Source organism: Anoplolepis gracilipes, chromosome 5, assembly GCF_047496725.1.
Source record: "Anoplolepis gracilipes chromosome 5, ASM4749672v1, whole genome shotgun sequence".
Lineage (NCBI taxonomy): Eukaryota > Metazoa > Arthropoda > Insecta > Hymenoptera > Formicidae > Anoplolepis > Anoplolepis gracilipes.
This window is the reverse complement of record NC_132974.1, coordinates 5,070,769-5,086,244: the sequence shown is the minus strand read 5'-3', so window position 1 is coordinate 5,086,244 and position 15,476 is coordinate 5,070,769. Positions and strand designations below refer to the sequence as shown.

The 15,476-nt window shown below is 36.3% G+C and overlaps 1 protein-coding gene across 1 annotated transcript; it reads left to right on the top strand.

The window, feature by feature from the left end:
- The first annotated feature begins 916 nt into the window (after positions 1-916).
- Rh5 (Rhodopsin 5) lies at positions 917-5,463 on the top strand. The gene is made up of 8 exons (XM_072892339.1): positions 917-1,281; positions 2,697-2,888; positions 3,430-3,645; positions 3,919-4,049; positions 4,308-4,480; positions 4,582-4,739; positions 4,827-4,922; positions 5,077-5,463. The coding sequence occupies exons 1-8, from the start codon at positions 1,220-1,222 to the stop codon at positions 5,183-5,185; spliced, it is 1,137 nt and encodes a 378-aa protein (XP_072748440.1). The 5' UTR covers positions 917-1,219; the 3' UTR covers positions 5,186-5,463.
- Positions 5,464-15,476: the final 10,013 nt, after the last annotated feature.

Below are 15,476 nucleotides of genomic sequence, written 5' to 3'. Positions count from 1 at the left end.
AGCGATGGAAACGCGAGACACGTCGCTTGCACGGTATACCGGGTTGCACTCTTCGAGATGAATTTCCCCACGTATCGCCAACATGGTGACCGCGAGAGTGAAAAATTTTCTGCGGCCAACTGCGAACTCGCGGTGTAACAGGAAACGTACCCGCCCGTTCGAATTTTTACATTGATTTTGTCGCGGCGTTGCGTTTTACGAGTTACGCAGTTATCGGTGGCAGTGGCGGATGTATCGCAATAAGGCGAAATAAAATACCGATTAGGATCTACATCGGAAATTTAATTAACTTGGGACGGACGATCGCGCTTCTGCAAATTGCATTTTATTATATCGGAAATCGATTTTTTCAACTCTGCTTGAGGCGCTGGTCTTTCTCTTTCTCTTCTTTTTTTTTTTCTCGTAACAATCTGCGTTCGCCACTTAACACGTTCCATTCTGTCGGAAATGTATATTTGCAGCCGACGTTATATTGCCTAGTCAGAGGATAAATACGCAATGAATGTACTTAGCTTCGTGGGAGGTCTCTCCGGTGCGGAAATTAATTTACCTCGCGTCTCTTAACTGTGGCAGAGATCGCAATCATGTATATAGAGTTACCCAGCTGGTTTTTGCCGATAAGTTTATTAAGTTAGACTTTTCAGCGAGCCTATCAGAGCTGACGTCGCATAAAATGACGAATCTAATAATCGCGATTACCTTGAACAGAGATTATGATACATCGTAGAAAGAAATCGCGCGGCGAGGATCGGTCGCTTGCGTGTCGAACGAGCTTTTCGCGTCCTAGCAAAAGGTTTCTCGCATTCGGTAACTCGCAAATCGAATTAAGCTCTCAACTGGCACGCCATCCTCCCGAAATGTCGTGGACGTATAAAAGGGAATGATAACGACGCGGCCGGACAAGTGAGTTGCGGAACGTGTACCCACCCCTTCGCACCGCGTCTCACTTCAATCTAGGAGTCTCTCGCAGCTATTACGGTTTTAAAGTGTACAAAACTCGTCCAGCAACTCGTTGTCCGTGTCCCAGCACCGACAGAGTCAATCAAACGGAAAGAAAAAAAAAGATAAATCGACTTCGTCCAACGCATCCGCCGTCCAACGTATTCGTCCGTTCAAGTTGGCGAGTTAACTCAGAGAACTAGTGCTCGAGCTTTACTTGTGCGTCAAACGGTACATCGACCGTGTACTTGTCAGCTCACGAAACGACGTGTATTGAAGGATGTTGATGTACAACGGTAGTGGTATCATAGCCGAGCCATTGGTTTTCGCTAGCAGAGTCGGGTAGGTGTGACAGACCGTCTTTCCATACCATTCTCCTCATAATCATCCGACATTCTATGACTGTAAAGCGTCGTCGATGCAGGGGGTAATATCCTCTCGCATCACGAGAGAGGATAGAGCGAATCAGAGAGAGGCACAAGCGAGAGGCACTAAAGTTCCCGGCAAGGACATGTATACATGTTCGCAACATTAATGCGTTTTACTTGACGGATAAGATCGCGATAGAGGAGGCTTACAAGTCCTTATGGCTGAGAGATAGATTATCAAATCGTGCGCGTATTATAGTATTATGCCGCTACTTCGATCTCTTGACAGATCAGGAAGACTAATAATCACTCGACATCTCAATTAGCGTGCGATGCACGTTTCGCTTAGCTTTCATCATCATTAGTTGGCCATACATAAAAACGTATCATTATCCGCTCAATGAATATGAATCTTTTTTTATTTTTTTTTTTTTCGTCTAGCCGTCGGCAGTGACGGTACAACAAGGAAAATATATAATAATACCGATTGTAAAAATATATAATATCGACTGCACGCGGACGTGAGATTCCGCGATATTATTCGCCTCGATGTAAGTCTCAGCTATATACAATTATATTGTTTGACTTTGTTATTCTTCGTGTTCGATACAATTTTTCGTGACGTTATGTTCTTTCGGTCATATCGGTGACGATTTTATCGTTGGAATGAACAAATTTACCGCGCGTAAATGGATCACGTTTGTATTGCGTCGCACTACGATCAATATAGTGAATTTGCGGGTCGTCTTATTCGGGAAAGTCGCAATTCTTATCGTTGACGCGAAAGCTATTTGTCCTACAACCTGCTTTACATTTGCGATGTCGTGACGGAGTAATAATGTCGGTCACGAAGGAAGCGACAGAAATTACCCTCACATAAGTCTTATGGAAATTCTTGGCCGTTTGTTTAATTTCTTAAAATGGCGATTTGGGGTTTTGTTCTATCGCAGTTTAATCAAACATTAGAGACGAGATACAATTATTTTTTTGTCAGCTATCACTGCGTAAATATATCATGTTTTTTTTTTATCTGAAAGCAAGTTTTTTAAATATCCTATAAAAATATAAAAAGAAAATTCAATGGTAATCATATAACAATAGAGTCTCCGCTAAATTCAAAGCCGATTCTAGTTTATAGAAAATTTTACGAGATAATGTTTCAGTATTCAATATTCAGTTTCAAATTTCAGTATTCAATAATCGTCTCGATAATTAAACCTCAGATTAAAATTCTGAGAGAATCAGATCCACTGAATCTAAACGAACAATAAGCTCTCATTATTTAATTTGTGTATCGCAGAAGCTTTATTTATCACGCTCGAAGAGTTTTATAAATTTCAATAACTCGATAATCAAATATTGATTAGTCCGTGTATTTTTGAATAACAGAGATGTACAGCCCCTGCAAGAACGATTTCTAGGATGGAATTTTCCTGCCGAGCACGCAGACCTGGTGCATCCACATTGGCGCGCATTTCTCGTGCCCGGAAAATTATGGCATGTCGCTCTTGCGCTCATTTACTTCTTGCTTTTAATGCTCTCTTTCATCGGAAATGGCATCGTCATTTGGATTTTCAGCACGTAAGTTTTCATTGCTTAAGAAATGTTATTTTATAACTTGAAAATGTTACAATATAAAAAAGCTAATTAACAAGAGTCAACAATTTAAAAAATTATGAGCAAAAATTGTGTAATTTAAAAGAATGTAAAAAAAAATTTTAAACTTTAAAAGAATTTAACTTATGCATAAACTATTCGATACATTTTTAAAGCATGTTTTGTACGTAAAGCACACACATATATGTTTTACTTGATCGTGTTGAATATAGATAATAATTGTATAATTATATAATTTTATTAATAATTAGTATAAAAATATATATAAAATTATTTCAAGATTTTCTGTGCTTTTTAAATTTGACATTAGACTATTTTTTAAATTTATCGATTTATATTGCAAACTATAATATGATGGTGCTGCCGCCATCTCTACACATGAGGTTGAATCGTTTTGGCACAATTCGCGACTTTCTTATCGTACAACGGGAAATACTCTATTCTATTTTACTTAAAATTAATGCAGAATGTATAAATATATTTGTTTCTATATATTAATTTCTAGATCGAAATCATTGAGAACGCCATCAAACCTATTTATCTTGAATTTGGCGGTGTTTGATCTACTGATGGCAACGGAAATGCCTATGTTTATCATAAACAGCTTTTTGGAACGAACAATTGGTTGGGAGATCGGATGTGACGTGTATGCTTTGCTCGGTGCAATTTCCGGAATGGGACAAGCGATCACCAACGCGGCGATCGCTTTCGATCGATACAGGTCGGCACAATTGAGCTTTCACAATTTTTATTTTGTTTATTACTGGATTATTATGAAAGAACAGCTACATATTTGTTAAACAATTTTAACAATCTGTACATTATCATAAACAATTATTTCGATAATAAAACTAGGAGAATAATTAGAAAATGGAACAAAAGATTTTACAATCTAGTAAACATTTCTCGAAATATGTGATGAAGCAATTTATAATCCATATAACAATAATGGGTTGTACTTTGTATTGCATATATATCATACTTGATATTACAGAACAATTAGCTGTCCGATTGACGGTAGATTAAATGGAAAACAAGCTTTAGTGATGGTTCTTCTCACATGGTTCTGGGCACTGCCCTTCTCGATATTGCCCATGACGGGATTGTGGGGTCGATATGTAGCAGGTAAACAAATATTATTCTTTTTATTATCCAGGAAAATGTAATGAAATATTTAACTTTCGCATCTCTACCTTTTATTTTTCAAGTGCGATGTTAATCTATATATTTTTATTTCATATGTTATTTACATTACGTTTATTTTGTCAAAACTAACGTAAAAGATGTATGTGTTTCGAGATGATTTTACTGTGATCTTTTCCAGAAACATGAAATATTTTATTAACAATAAGAAAAATATTCTGTGAATCATACAACTTTCAGAGGGTTTCCTCACCACGTGCAGTTTTGATTATCTCACGGATAACGAGGACACGAGGACTTTTGTGATAACGATATTTTTCTGGGCGTACGTCCTTCCTATGCTGCTGATTATTTATTTTTACTCACAGTTGCTGAAGTCTATTCGTGCTCACGAGAAAATGCTCCGCGACCAAGTAAGCAACAACTTTGCGCTTCGTAATCCTATTCTTTGACGTTGCGATAAAGTATGCAATTTGCGGAGAATTCCACTTTTACCGGCATATTGCGTGCACAGGCCAAGAAGATGAACGTCAAGTCGCTCGTATCGAACCAAGACAAAGAGAGGAGTGTCGAGATGAGAATCGCGAAAACTGCTTTTACGATTTTCTTTCTCTTCGTACTCGCGTGGACACCGTACGCAGTTGTCGCTTTAACGGGAGCCTATGGAAATCGGTAAGATGGTCTATTTTCAAAATTATTCTTCGATTCGAAAGAGTTTTTCTCCACTTTTACATTAATCTTGCTTTACGTATGTTATAGTGAAGTGCTTACTCCACTCTCGACTATGTTGCCAGCCATATTTGCCAAGACGGTATCGTGTATCGATCCGTGGATATATGCAATTAATCATCCTAGGTGAAGTATCTATATGTCTCTAACATTTTGTTATTTCTAACTGTAATTCTGAGCAGCTGTTAATTTCGATTAAAATAGTTTCGCAAATGAGATGACTATTAAAAAAATAATTTCTTTGGCCCTTTTTTAATCTAATAATTTTTGCATTATTCAGGTATCGACAAGAATTAGACAAGCGTTGCAAATGGATGGGAATCCGGGAACCTACAGCCGAAGATACCGTGTCGGCACAGACTGAGAGAGTTACCGCTGAAGAATCGTAATCTCACTGATGCTCATCAAGCGTTTTTGATGACAGTTGTCGAGAGGATATCGATCGATCGCGTCGCGTCGCGTCGCGTTCTCATCACAAATGCAATTATGACCGGTCGCCTAGATATTTTTTTTCTCTTAAAACATACATATTTCACATTTGTAAAAATAATGTAGATGAAAATTCTCTCTTTCTTTTTTTTTGGAAAACAAATTCGAGAATAAAAAATCGCGTGTTTAGTTTACGTACGTGAAGCTATTATATAAATATATATGCGAGCAAATATAACAGTTTTTTTCATATCCCTAAATTCTTTTAGCCATATTCTCAATAATAAATTTAGCCCCATGATGCAATTCAAAATTTTTTTCAATTAATTGTCGTACTTTCTGTAACTTATTAGAGATGGCAGAGTATGAAAGCCTGTCTTGTGCTGCCATCCTTACTGACTAGCCTATTTTTTATTGATCGTTGATTGCAAATGTCAAAGCATTTCAAAGAAAATTGTCTCGCTCTTTTATTAACATAAGGTTAAAAATAATTATAATTAAAATTAATCATAAATTTGTTAAATTCAAAAAAGTAGATTCTAAGAAAGCAAATCATATTTTAAGTTTATGATATTATGTTTTAACAAAAATTTCTACTATCTTATTCTTCTAATATTTTTATTCAACATTATGTTCCATATTGGAATAATTTCTCTCTCTCTCTCTCTCTCTCTCTCTCTCTCTCTCTCTCTCTCTCTCTCTCTCTTTCGTGATAAGAAAAATATTTAATTTTTGAAAAAGCTTGTTGTTATAAAATTAGTTCTATAATTGATAGAAGAATCTTGCAGACAAAATAGGTAGCTCTTTTGACGATATTCTGAAGACTAAGCCAAGGATCACAACGAATTAATCATTTTAGATAGTGTAAATTTTCTATCCGTCTTTGTGGACAAAGAACGACTTATCTACTGGATGAATAGAGTGGATAGAGATCTCTTTCTGTCCTTCAAGAGTGGAGAAACATTGTCTTATCTGGGAACGAGGTCACGTGCCACCCGAAGCGCGGAAGAAGCCCAGATAGAAAAGAAAGTCGGTGAGAAGAGCGAGGATGGGAGAAGGAAAAGTAAAGAAAAAAAGACGAGCACAACTCGAAGACAGCTCCAAAGAATACCACGGCACGTTCACGTTTATGTGTTATCTTTTAGTCTGGGAAAAATATTGTCCTACAAATCAACTCCAGCTGAGAAATTGCTCGCTCGTGAGAAGACCGAGGCTTCCGGTAATCGCCAATCGCGTTCAAGTTTTATCCCGCAATCGAATTAGTTCTCAATGATAAGTTCAGTTGTTGATACATAAAAACAGATTGTTAGTCTCTCCTACGTAATTTAAATATCGTTCCCTACAGAAATTTTATATTGAATATAAAGATTCACGCATAATGTACATTTTCCTTTATGCGCTAATATCACGGATGAGATGTATCCCTTTTTTTATGAGAGAGCCTTTGGACGAGCGCTTGTTACGGAAAATTGAGAGGATCTCCTTACTCTCTCGTTATCTTGATCCTCTTAATTCGCCCCGCGGATTTCCGTTCTCTGCCAAGGGAAAGCGATATGAGTAACGTTCACAGAAAATGGCGTTCCACGTGTGTCACAAAATATATTTTCAAAATATATAACTTGTGAAAAATACGTTATGCCATATTTGTTATCTTGCATTTCCTATCTTCACGTACTGTTTCAGCGTACTTTGGTGTATTTCGATTCAGTTGCTATGCTAATTAATTGCTACTGCATATTCCAACGCGTATTATTAATATTGATATATGTACATATACATATATGTATATATTTTTAAAAATTATACTTTATTTAAAAATGATTGATTATCTGATATTATTGTATATACAATTAGAAATAAAAAAAATTATTTTTTTAATGGTGTTACAAACTGCCAATATATTACTGGTTAAGTACATCGTTGAAAATAATCGTTAGAAAAGTCAGTTTCATTTAAATGTCCAACTTGAAGAATATCATAACACCAACGGATAAGCTTGGTTGATCTTGGGTCCCGACCGACATATTTTTTTTCACGATTCTGCGGGATACGATCGCGCAGAAGGAACAAAGGTAATGAATAACGCGCGACAGCGTGCTAACTTACCGTCTAACTTTCTTGCGAGGAAGAAACATTGCTCCATGAATACGTATATATATACGCACGGAGAGTCTCGTGAAATATACGACTACCGAAGCGCAGCGAAGAACTTTGAAATCTGACGGACGGAGACTAGAAAGAATCGCGCTCTTTCGAAAAGAACATTGCGTCAGAGTAGTGTTTTTATTCGCCAAGAGAGATACATATATATATATATGTATACATATATACCGCATCTGCATTTCCGGGACTTTGACCGAGACTTTGGCGGACGAAGCTTTTACGTAAGATTACGGCGGAATAATACTGACTTCCTGTAGCATATTATTTTCTTATTCGCCATTTATTCGCGAAATTCAACATATTTTTCGTCGAATTTTTGTACAACGATAAAGTAATTAGCGTAATTTCGGTGAGTCGATACGAATAGGGCAAAAGGATGCTAATTGGACGATTTCGGCTAATCCCGGTCAACCGGCGTGCTGTCGATAATTGTTTCCATCAACGAGTATCCTAATCCATCAGGGAAGACAAGGTGATTACGTGCCCGGCGTGTCGGACGTCGAACGAGAAAATTTAGTCCAGTCCGTGAAACTGCAGTGAATTGCGCAGCGCGGATCATTGAACAAGCGGATCATAGGCGGGCTTCGTAGATCGCAGACAATTTAGGCAGTTCAGTTAATATGCAGTTAGTAGGTCATTTGTTTCTCGCCGCCGGGAGCCGGGAGAGAGCTTATCATTATCCTTGACGTTATGGCACTTTCCGGATCTCTGGCTGTTGTCGCGGTAATGGATAACGCGTCGCCGATCAGCTGGCATCCGACGTAGTCGGATTCCTCGAGATTTCTCGAAACTATAATTCTCGAGGTAGCGGCTGTCTCGTTTCTACGTATATATATATATATATATATATATATATATATATATATATATATATTGCGAAGGAAATAAATCGCGTCATGTCGATATTACAAAATATTGGAAATGATAAAGGCTTTTGAACGAATTTATTCGCGCCGAACGTGAAAAGATTATCGTAGGAAAAAAGCATTGAAGCAAGACTAACGCGGTTAAGAAAGGAATTCCCGTTTTCGGCAAACAAACGCGTTTTCTCCTTGTTCTCTTTTTTCATCGCGTGCGCGTCTTTCATCTTCACAATCACTTTTTACGTAAGTGCATCGCTATGTCGACCGACCGAGAAAAATATATATGTGCGGACTATTTTGAATGACAGGATTTCCAATCAGCAGAAATTTCATCGTGCTTAAGCTGGCTTTCGGCAACCGTCGACGGCAACCACCCCATAATATTCCTTTTTCGTTCCCGGCGCATCCGACTTACATACAATCAAAGTTTTCCATGCCAAGTCTGTGCGACGACAACGTCGACGTGAAGACGGAGAAGATGGACGAATGCGGAGAAGGATGGGAACGAAGATAAAAAGAAGAAAGAAGGAAAAAGTTGGAGTCAAATCGAGGGAGAAAGCGAGAAAGATAGGAGAAGAATGCTATAACTATAGAGCGGAGGTTCGAGCGGGACAAAGAATCAAGAATCGAGGAAATCCTTGATTAGATGTTCGCGTCAAAGGAACTCTTCGCTCGCTGGGAGTCAAAGAAAAGAAAATAGTCAAAGAAAGAGCGAAGAGCGAAGAGCAAAGGCGGCTGCTGCATCGCGTCGCGGCTCGATCTCGAAGGCGAGAATTAAAAATAGTCTCGTGACTATGAACGTCGCGGAATCGATTGCCATTCTGTCTATCGCGTCGCGCAGGGAAAGAAAGAAAGGAAGGAGAGAGAGAGAGAGAGAGAGAGAGATATAGAAGGATGCGAAGGAAAAAAAGTCGAAAAGAGCGGCGTCTTTCAAAAACGGAATGAAATCATCTAACTTCCGTTCAAGATACGTTCCGTTCCGTCCTATTTCCTGAGGTCGCGCCAAGCGACGGCCAGTTATGGATGTTGAAAATTCAATTACGCGGGATTTATGGCTGCCGGCGCTGGGCATATTTATTATCGCACTATCCTCTTTTGTAACTTCCGTTATCCTCTCCGCGCTCTCGTCTGCCGCCGCCTCATCAATGACGTCCGTTTCCCATGACACCGATGATTAAATAAAAATTCATCGAATAAATAATCCGTGATCGATTTTCATTTCATTCGATGAAAGAAAACATCGTCGTAATCATCGATATCGATTTTACAATATTACGTGCATGGATTAAGCTATCCAAGAAGTAACCTACAAGATGATTGGAGAATAAAAATTTATGACTCGACTGTTTCGAAGAGAATCCAGATATTCGAGCCAGAAATTCAACCCGAATCGCCCACATAATCATATCTTTTCGATCATTCGCACGTATGACATTGCGATTACCTGAATAATATTCGTATCATCCATATGTCGAATGAACATGAGCGAAGTTGACACTATGAAGAGCGAATATATAACGGCATTATTAAATATACAATGTGTGTGGCACCTAATGATGTGACAATGTCCATATTATTATTAATTTGTACATAATTAATAGATACCACATTTCGATTCCGATCGTGATGCAAACTGCTCGCCACGGCGGTTTCATATGGTTGACGCGCTTTTAGCAAAAATTATATACATATATACATATATGTATATATCAGTCTCTGTCGGGGTGAGGGGGTCAGAAGGGATAATTCCACAAGTGGAATAAATTTGCTTAATCGCGGTGCTCATTACCGCCCAAACTTTAGTCAATGCGCAGCACTATCGTGTGTTACTCACTATAGAATTATGTTCTCGTTTATATGTAGGTATGTGTTGCAGCTTATCAATTCCGTATATTCTTTATTTTAAAAAGCCCGTTTTTTTCGAATTAATAATAAAGAAGAGCATACTATCAATGCATTTTTAGTCAAACCCATCAAAATTTGAAAATTGAAAATAAGGTGAGAACAAGATGAAAGAAAAAAAAGATCTTATTCTTCCTTGAGAACGTACTTTTTTTTCTATCAAGCTATACATGAAAATTTAAGTCCACCAGGAATGCACCTAAGTCTTAGTTAATTAACTTTAGATTAGCGATTCGTTGTCTTTTCTCAGAGATTATAATTACAATTATATAACATAGATAGTAAAAGAAAATTCAGTTAACTAAATTTACCACTGAGCGACGTTGACATAATTAATCTAAGATTTTTTTAGAAATGCCAATTTTCTATAAATTCCGAAAATATAATTCCGGATATATATACGACGGGATGTCAATTAAATATATCACTTTTCACTTCTGTATATCGAATTAAAAATCTAATCTTAATCATAAAATGAAAATTGATATAAAATTATACATGTCTGATCTTAAATTATAAATATATACGTATATAACATGTATGCACGCTAGCACAATTGCAGATATGTATCATTGTAGAGAAAATTATTAATTATATATATATATATATATTAATGTGAAACTGTTACTGCGAGAGCGATCAATTTCACCAAGCAGAAGATATCATTACCGCGATGCGCCCTCGTAACGCCGTTGTCCGTTAATACTATGACGCGAAGATGTAACGTAACAAACGTATCGCGCCGCCGACACGGAACCGTCCCAGTGCACACCGACTCTATCGACTCGATTACACTAGCTGGCTGGGGCTGGCTGGGTACTACGGTAAACTACTGACTGCGACAATCTGCATTGCGCGTGGTTCACACATACGGTACATCCACGGTAGCCAAGCCTACCACACTCGTCCGATAGCGTACTCACACACAGTACTGTGTCGCTATTACAAACGTAAGGGACGTATAACTGCTATCGACCATGTGTTCTCCACCTGTCATAGCGGTCCGATACGCGCAGAGCTACGGGAACCGACGACCGTGCACTGATACGAATTACTTCGGCTTATAGTAACGTGCGGCAATTAATTTCTACGCGCGAGCTCACAGTTTCTGCGATATAATTACCAGAGTAAATATAATCACCGGATTGCTCTGTATATAGTATTTTCTGCTTTTCGTCGCGTTAATTTCATGTGATGATCTCTTAAGCAAAATAAGGAATAAAATTGAAAAGTTCTATCTTTAGATATTTAAATTGCTGATAACTTGGTTAAATAATGTGCTTGAGACAAAAATAAATTTTCTTATTTACTGCAATTGAAAGTATTTCGCTTAATTGCAAAATTTAAATATATTTATTTATTGCAACCGGTAATGTTCTTAATTGTAGCTACATATATATATATATATATATATACATACATATACGTACAGAAATAATGTTACGCTTACATATTATTTAAATTTTATGCAAATATTCAATATAACGATAAACCATTAAAAAATAATTAAAAATTTTTTTGTTATATTTATTTTTATAAATTAAAAATAAATCAATAATTATAAGTGACTATCTCTCAAATTTTTTTTCAGCTTTATAGTGAGTATTTACCGCAAAATTTAATCATATTAATGACTGAGTGCGAATATTAAGTAGTAAGAATTATCAAACTCGCACATAATTATTGATTATAATTACAGAGTAATTAATAAATAATAACTGTTTTACACGATTTTTCGTGCGAATTTGTTTGCTAGGAACCCTGCTAGCTGCCGTGTTGGCTACGCAGTGAAAAACGTTGTTTACTGCGATTAACACAGTGTGCTTTTACGTTACGTAATAGACCGAGCACTATTTTTTCTGCTTTAACATAATCAATGATTAAACTAATTTTTGTGGATGATTAATTTTTTTAAAAATATCGTCTGATCTCTTTGAAAATATGGATAATTTTTTAAAATTAATAGAAGAACAAGTGCTCCTAAATTTTTCCCGCGCACATATAGAATCTATTTTTCTAACAATTTTTTAAGAAGCAGTGCATAAACTAACGTCGATTACATGCACCAGCTTCATACCTTGCTCCGTGTGAAGCGAAATTCTGCCTGCCCAGCTCATCTTCATGCAGCAGACAGTATACAATAAATATACGCATGTTATCCAGCACGAAAAATCGTATGAAAGGAGCATAATAATTAATAATCATGATTGTAATGAATAATACAAATAATTATAGCTAAAATATAATTATTTAACATAATTAGATTATAAATTATTAATAAAAAATAATTAATTTTTTTTATTATAACTGTTTCCATAAATTACGAAATAAATCAATAATTATACATGTATAATAATCAATTTTACTCACCAACCGGTGCGTTTTGATTGTATATTTTTTATGCATCTGATGATCATTTGTCGATTCCTTCTGCTCCTGGTTGTTGCAGCTAATTATCCTTGTGAATATCATTAGTCCACTTTGATATATTTCACTAAACCACGAACGTACTAATTGACTCGCTAATACGATAATTCACCTGTATTTCACGAAATTAAAGTTCCCAAAAGTTTGTCGTATTCAATGACACGATAGATTAATTTGATGTTGCGAATATCGAAACGTGTTAATTGTGCGGACTAATAAATATTAAGGTGATTATCTGTTATTCAATTCGACACTTCTGACACTCCCGACACTCTCACACGTGGAATTCATTTTCGAGATAAAATAGATAAAAAGACGCGTGAGAGACCGCTATTCCTTCGTACTCGCTAATGTAAATTAATTTAAAACAGTCACGGAAAATATATTAGATAAGTAGATAGGTAGGCGAGGGAAAGAGCGGCAACGCTCCGTCGAATGTATCGATGTGAATGCGTCTAGATAAAAACATAAAAAACTACTCGCTATATAAAGATAGATGAGAAAGTGAGCACGCGAGCGATGCTTTGAAATTTCGACCAGGTTTTCATGGACATTAATATATATAATTAAAAACGAATCAGCTCGGTACAGAAGAAACTTCGAATTAACATATACGACGTAAATTGCAATTTACTTCGAAACGCTAATTATATCTTTGCGCGCCATTATAACAATCCAAATTTATTATATATACGGCGGTAAATAAATTATATATACCTTATATATATTTTGACACTACTTATATATTTACTTGAAAGACAAGTTAAAATAATCATAGACTAATTGATGCATCAGAAATATAAACCGTGACTAAATTTAGTATTTCAAACATTCGTCTGTAATGTGAACGTCGGATAAAAAGACGCGAAATACATGGAGTAGACGCAATTCATCGTAAATATATATATATATATATATATATATATATATATATAAAAAAACGCTTTTGGAATGAACGCGTCCCTGTGAATGCTTAAAAAACTGAGATGTAAAGAACTTTCCGCGTAATTCGCTGATTCGCGATTAGCAAAACTAGTTTTCGAAATCTACCATATGCAATATGATCTCGACCAGTAAATCATACCGACATCACTTATAAATATTAAAGACGTTAATCGCGACTGGGGAAACTAATAACACATGGAAATGATCACTCATTGTTATGTCAGCACTCCGTTCACTCCGACACTCGTTTGCGCACAAAATTCACTTTTTCGACCGATAAAAAAACGCGAGAAAAACGGAGCGAACATCTTCGTACCGTGACTAAACTGTGAAAAATTACGTGATTGTGTGTTCAAACTAACAGCCTGGCGCTTCAGCTCGAGTGAGCAGAACAAAGAGCTCTTTGTCTGATTGGTCGATCTAGCGCGACGTCGAACGCAGTGGTAGACCGGCTGAAGATAGAATGATAGGAGGTAAAGAGAGAGGAAACATTTCACCGAACTTCTCACCGATGACGAGCGCGTCTTTTCCAGGAAAAAATCTTGGACATAAGAAAATGTAGATAAGAAAGAGAGAGAATGTTTTACCGAACTGCTCGCTAGTAGTGATGTTAGAAACTGACCTATAAGCTTGTGATACGAGAGCCATCTTTTCCATGTGCCATCGACTAGTCACCAGTAGCAAACATGTCTCTTCTAGAAAAAACATAAAGCATGGAAAACGTAGATAAGAAAACAAGACTTGAGCGACAAGCTAAATAATTCTCAGAATTATATATTGTAGTTGACCACAAGTAAAATACGACTTAGGAAAAAGAATATCGTTACTTCTTTTAATGTGTTACTTTTAACTTTTTTATAAAAAATCAATGATTTCTATGTTTAAAATATAGAACAGGCGATGTATTTTAAAACATTTTTACTTTGATCACGCTCTGTATAGCAATTCATATTCTCGTTCAATAATGTTTCTTATCCAAAATTACTTTAGCACATCTATAATTTGTAGTAAATTCGAAATAGAATTTTATTTATAATTTAATACGTCGTGTGTAAACAGAAAAAGATATTGAAGAATTACAAATAATACATATGACATTTATATATATATATATATATATATATATATATATATATATATATATATACATATATACACATTAATTATATGAAAGAAAGAAACAGAGAGACATGTAGAACAGGGTTTTATTTTTCTGTATTATGTATTAATAAATGTAAGCTATAGTTATTAATGTATAATATAATTGGTTTCATTTTTATATATATGAATATTATTTGTAATTCTTTAATATTTTTTGTATTACACATACGTGTCGTGTAAAATTATAAATAAAATTGTTTCGAATTTTGTCGTCAATTATAGACGTACTAAAGTGATTTCGAATAAGAAACATTATTGGACGTAGCGAGAATACGATACATAGAACGTGATTAAAATACGTAGAAACGTTTTAAAATGCGTCGTAAAATGATCTGTATTTCAATAATTTGAGACAGTTTATCGCGTTATGGTGGATTTCGAACGAATGTCGGGAGTGTTGTATTGAAAGATGGATCGTTCAGTGTATATATCTGTTAGTCTGCAGAAAAGTACCGGTTTTTTTGTAAGTACGTAACGCGCTATATTCGGTTATTATTCGTTCGGTAACATTCAAGTAGAAAGATATTCGATGAGGGAAAACATCGCGGACGATTATCGAAATTCGGAATTTTGGTCGACAGGTGCTACACGCAACATAAATAACCATACACGCACCGTGATATCAGATACGAGAGTCATTCCTTCTACATCTCCGTTACTGGGATCAGCTCTAGAATGCGCGCAGTCGTACGGTCGCAGTCGCAGTGATCGCTCTCGGCGGTCGGCGAGCCGCGGAGTCGAGCGTCGAGCGGAGCAAGTAGAGCCGAACCGAACCGAGTTTAGCCGAGCC

What these genes read in the sequence shown, in the direction of transcription:
- Rh5 (XM_072892339.1), top strand. Translation starts at nt 1,220, where the DNA reads ATGTTGATGTACAACGGTAGTGGTATCATAGCCGAGCCATTGGTTTTC. An exon ending in GTTTTCGCTAGCAGAGTCGG is followed by an intron (nt 1,282 to 2,696) that starts GTAGGTGTGACA and finishes TTTGAATAACAG; the next exon opens with AGATGTACAGCCCCTGCAAG. An exon ending in AGAAAATGCTCCGCGACCAA is followed by an intron (nt 4,481 to 4,581) that starts GTAAGCAACAAC and finishes TTGCGTGCACAG; the next exon opens with GCCAAGAAGATGAACGTCAA.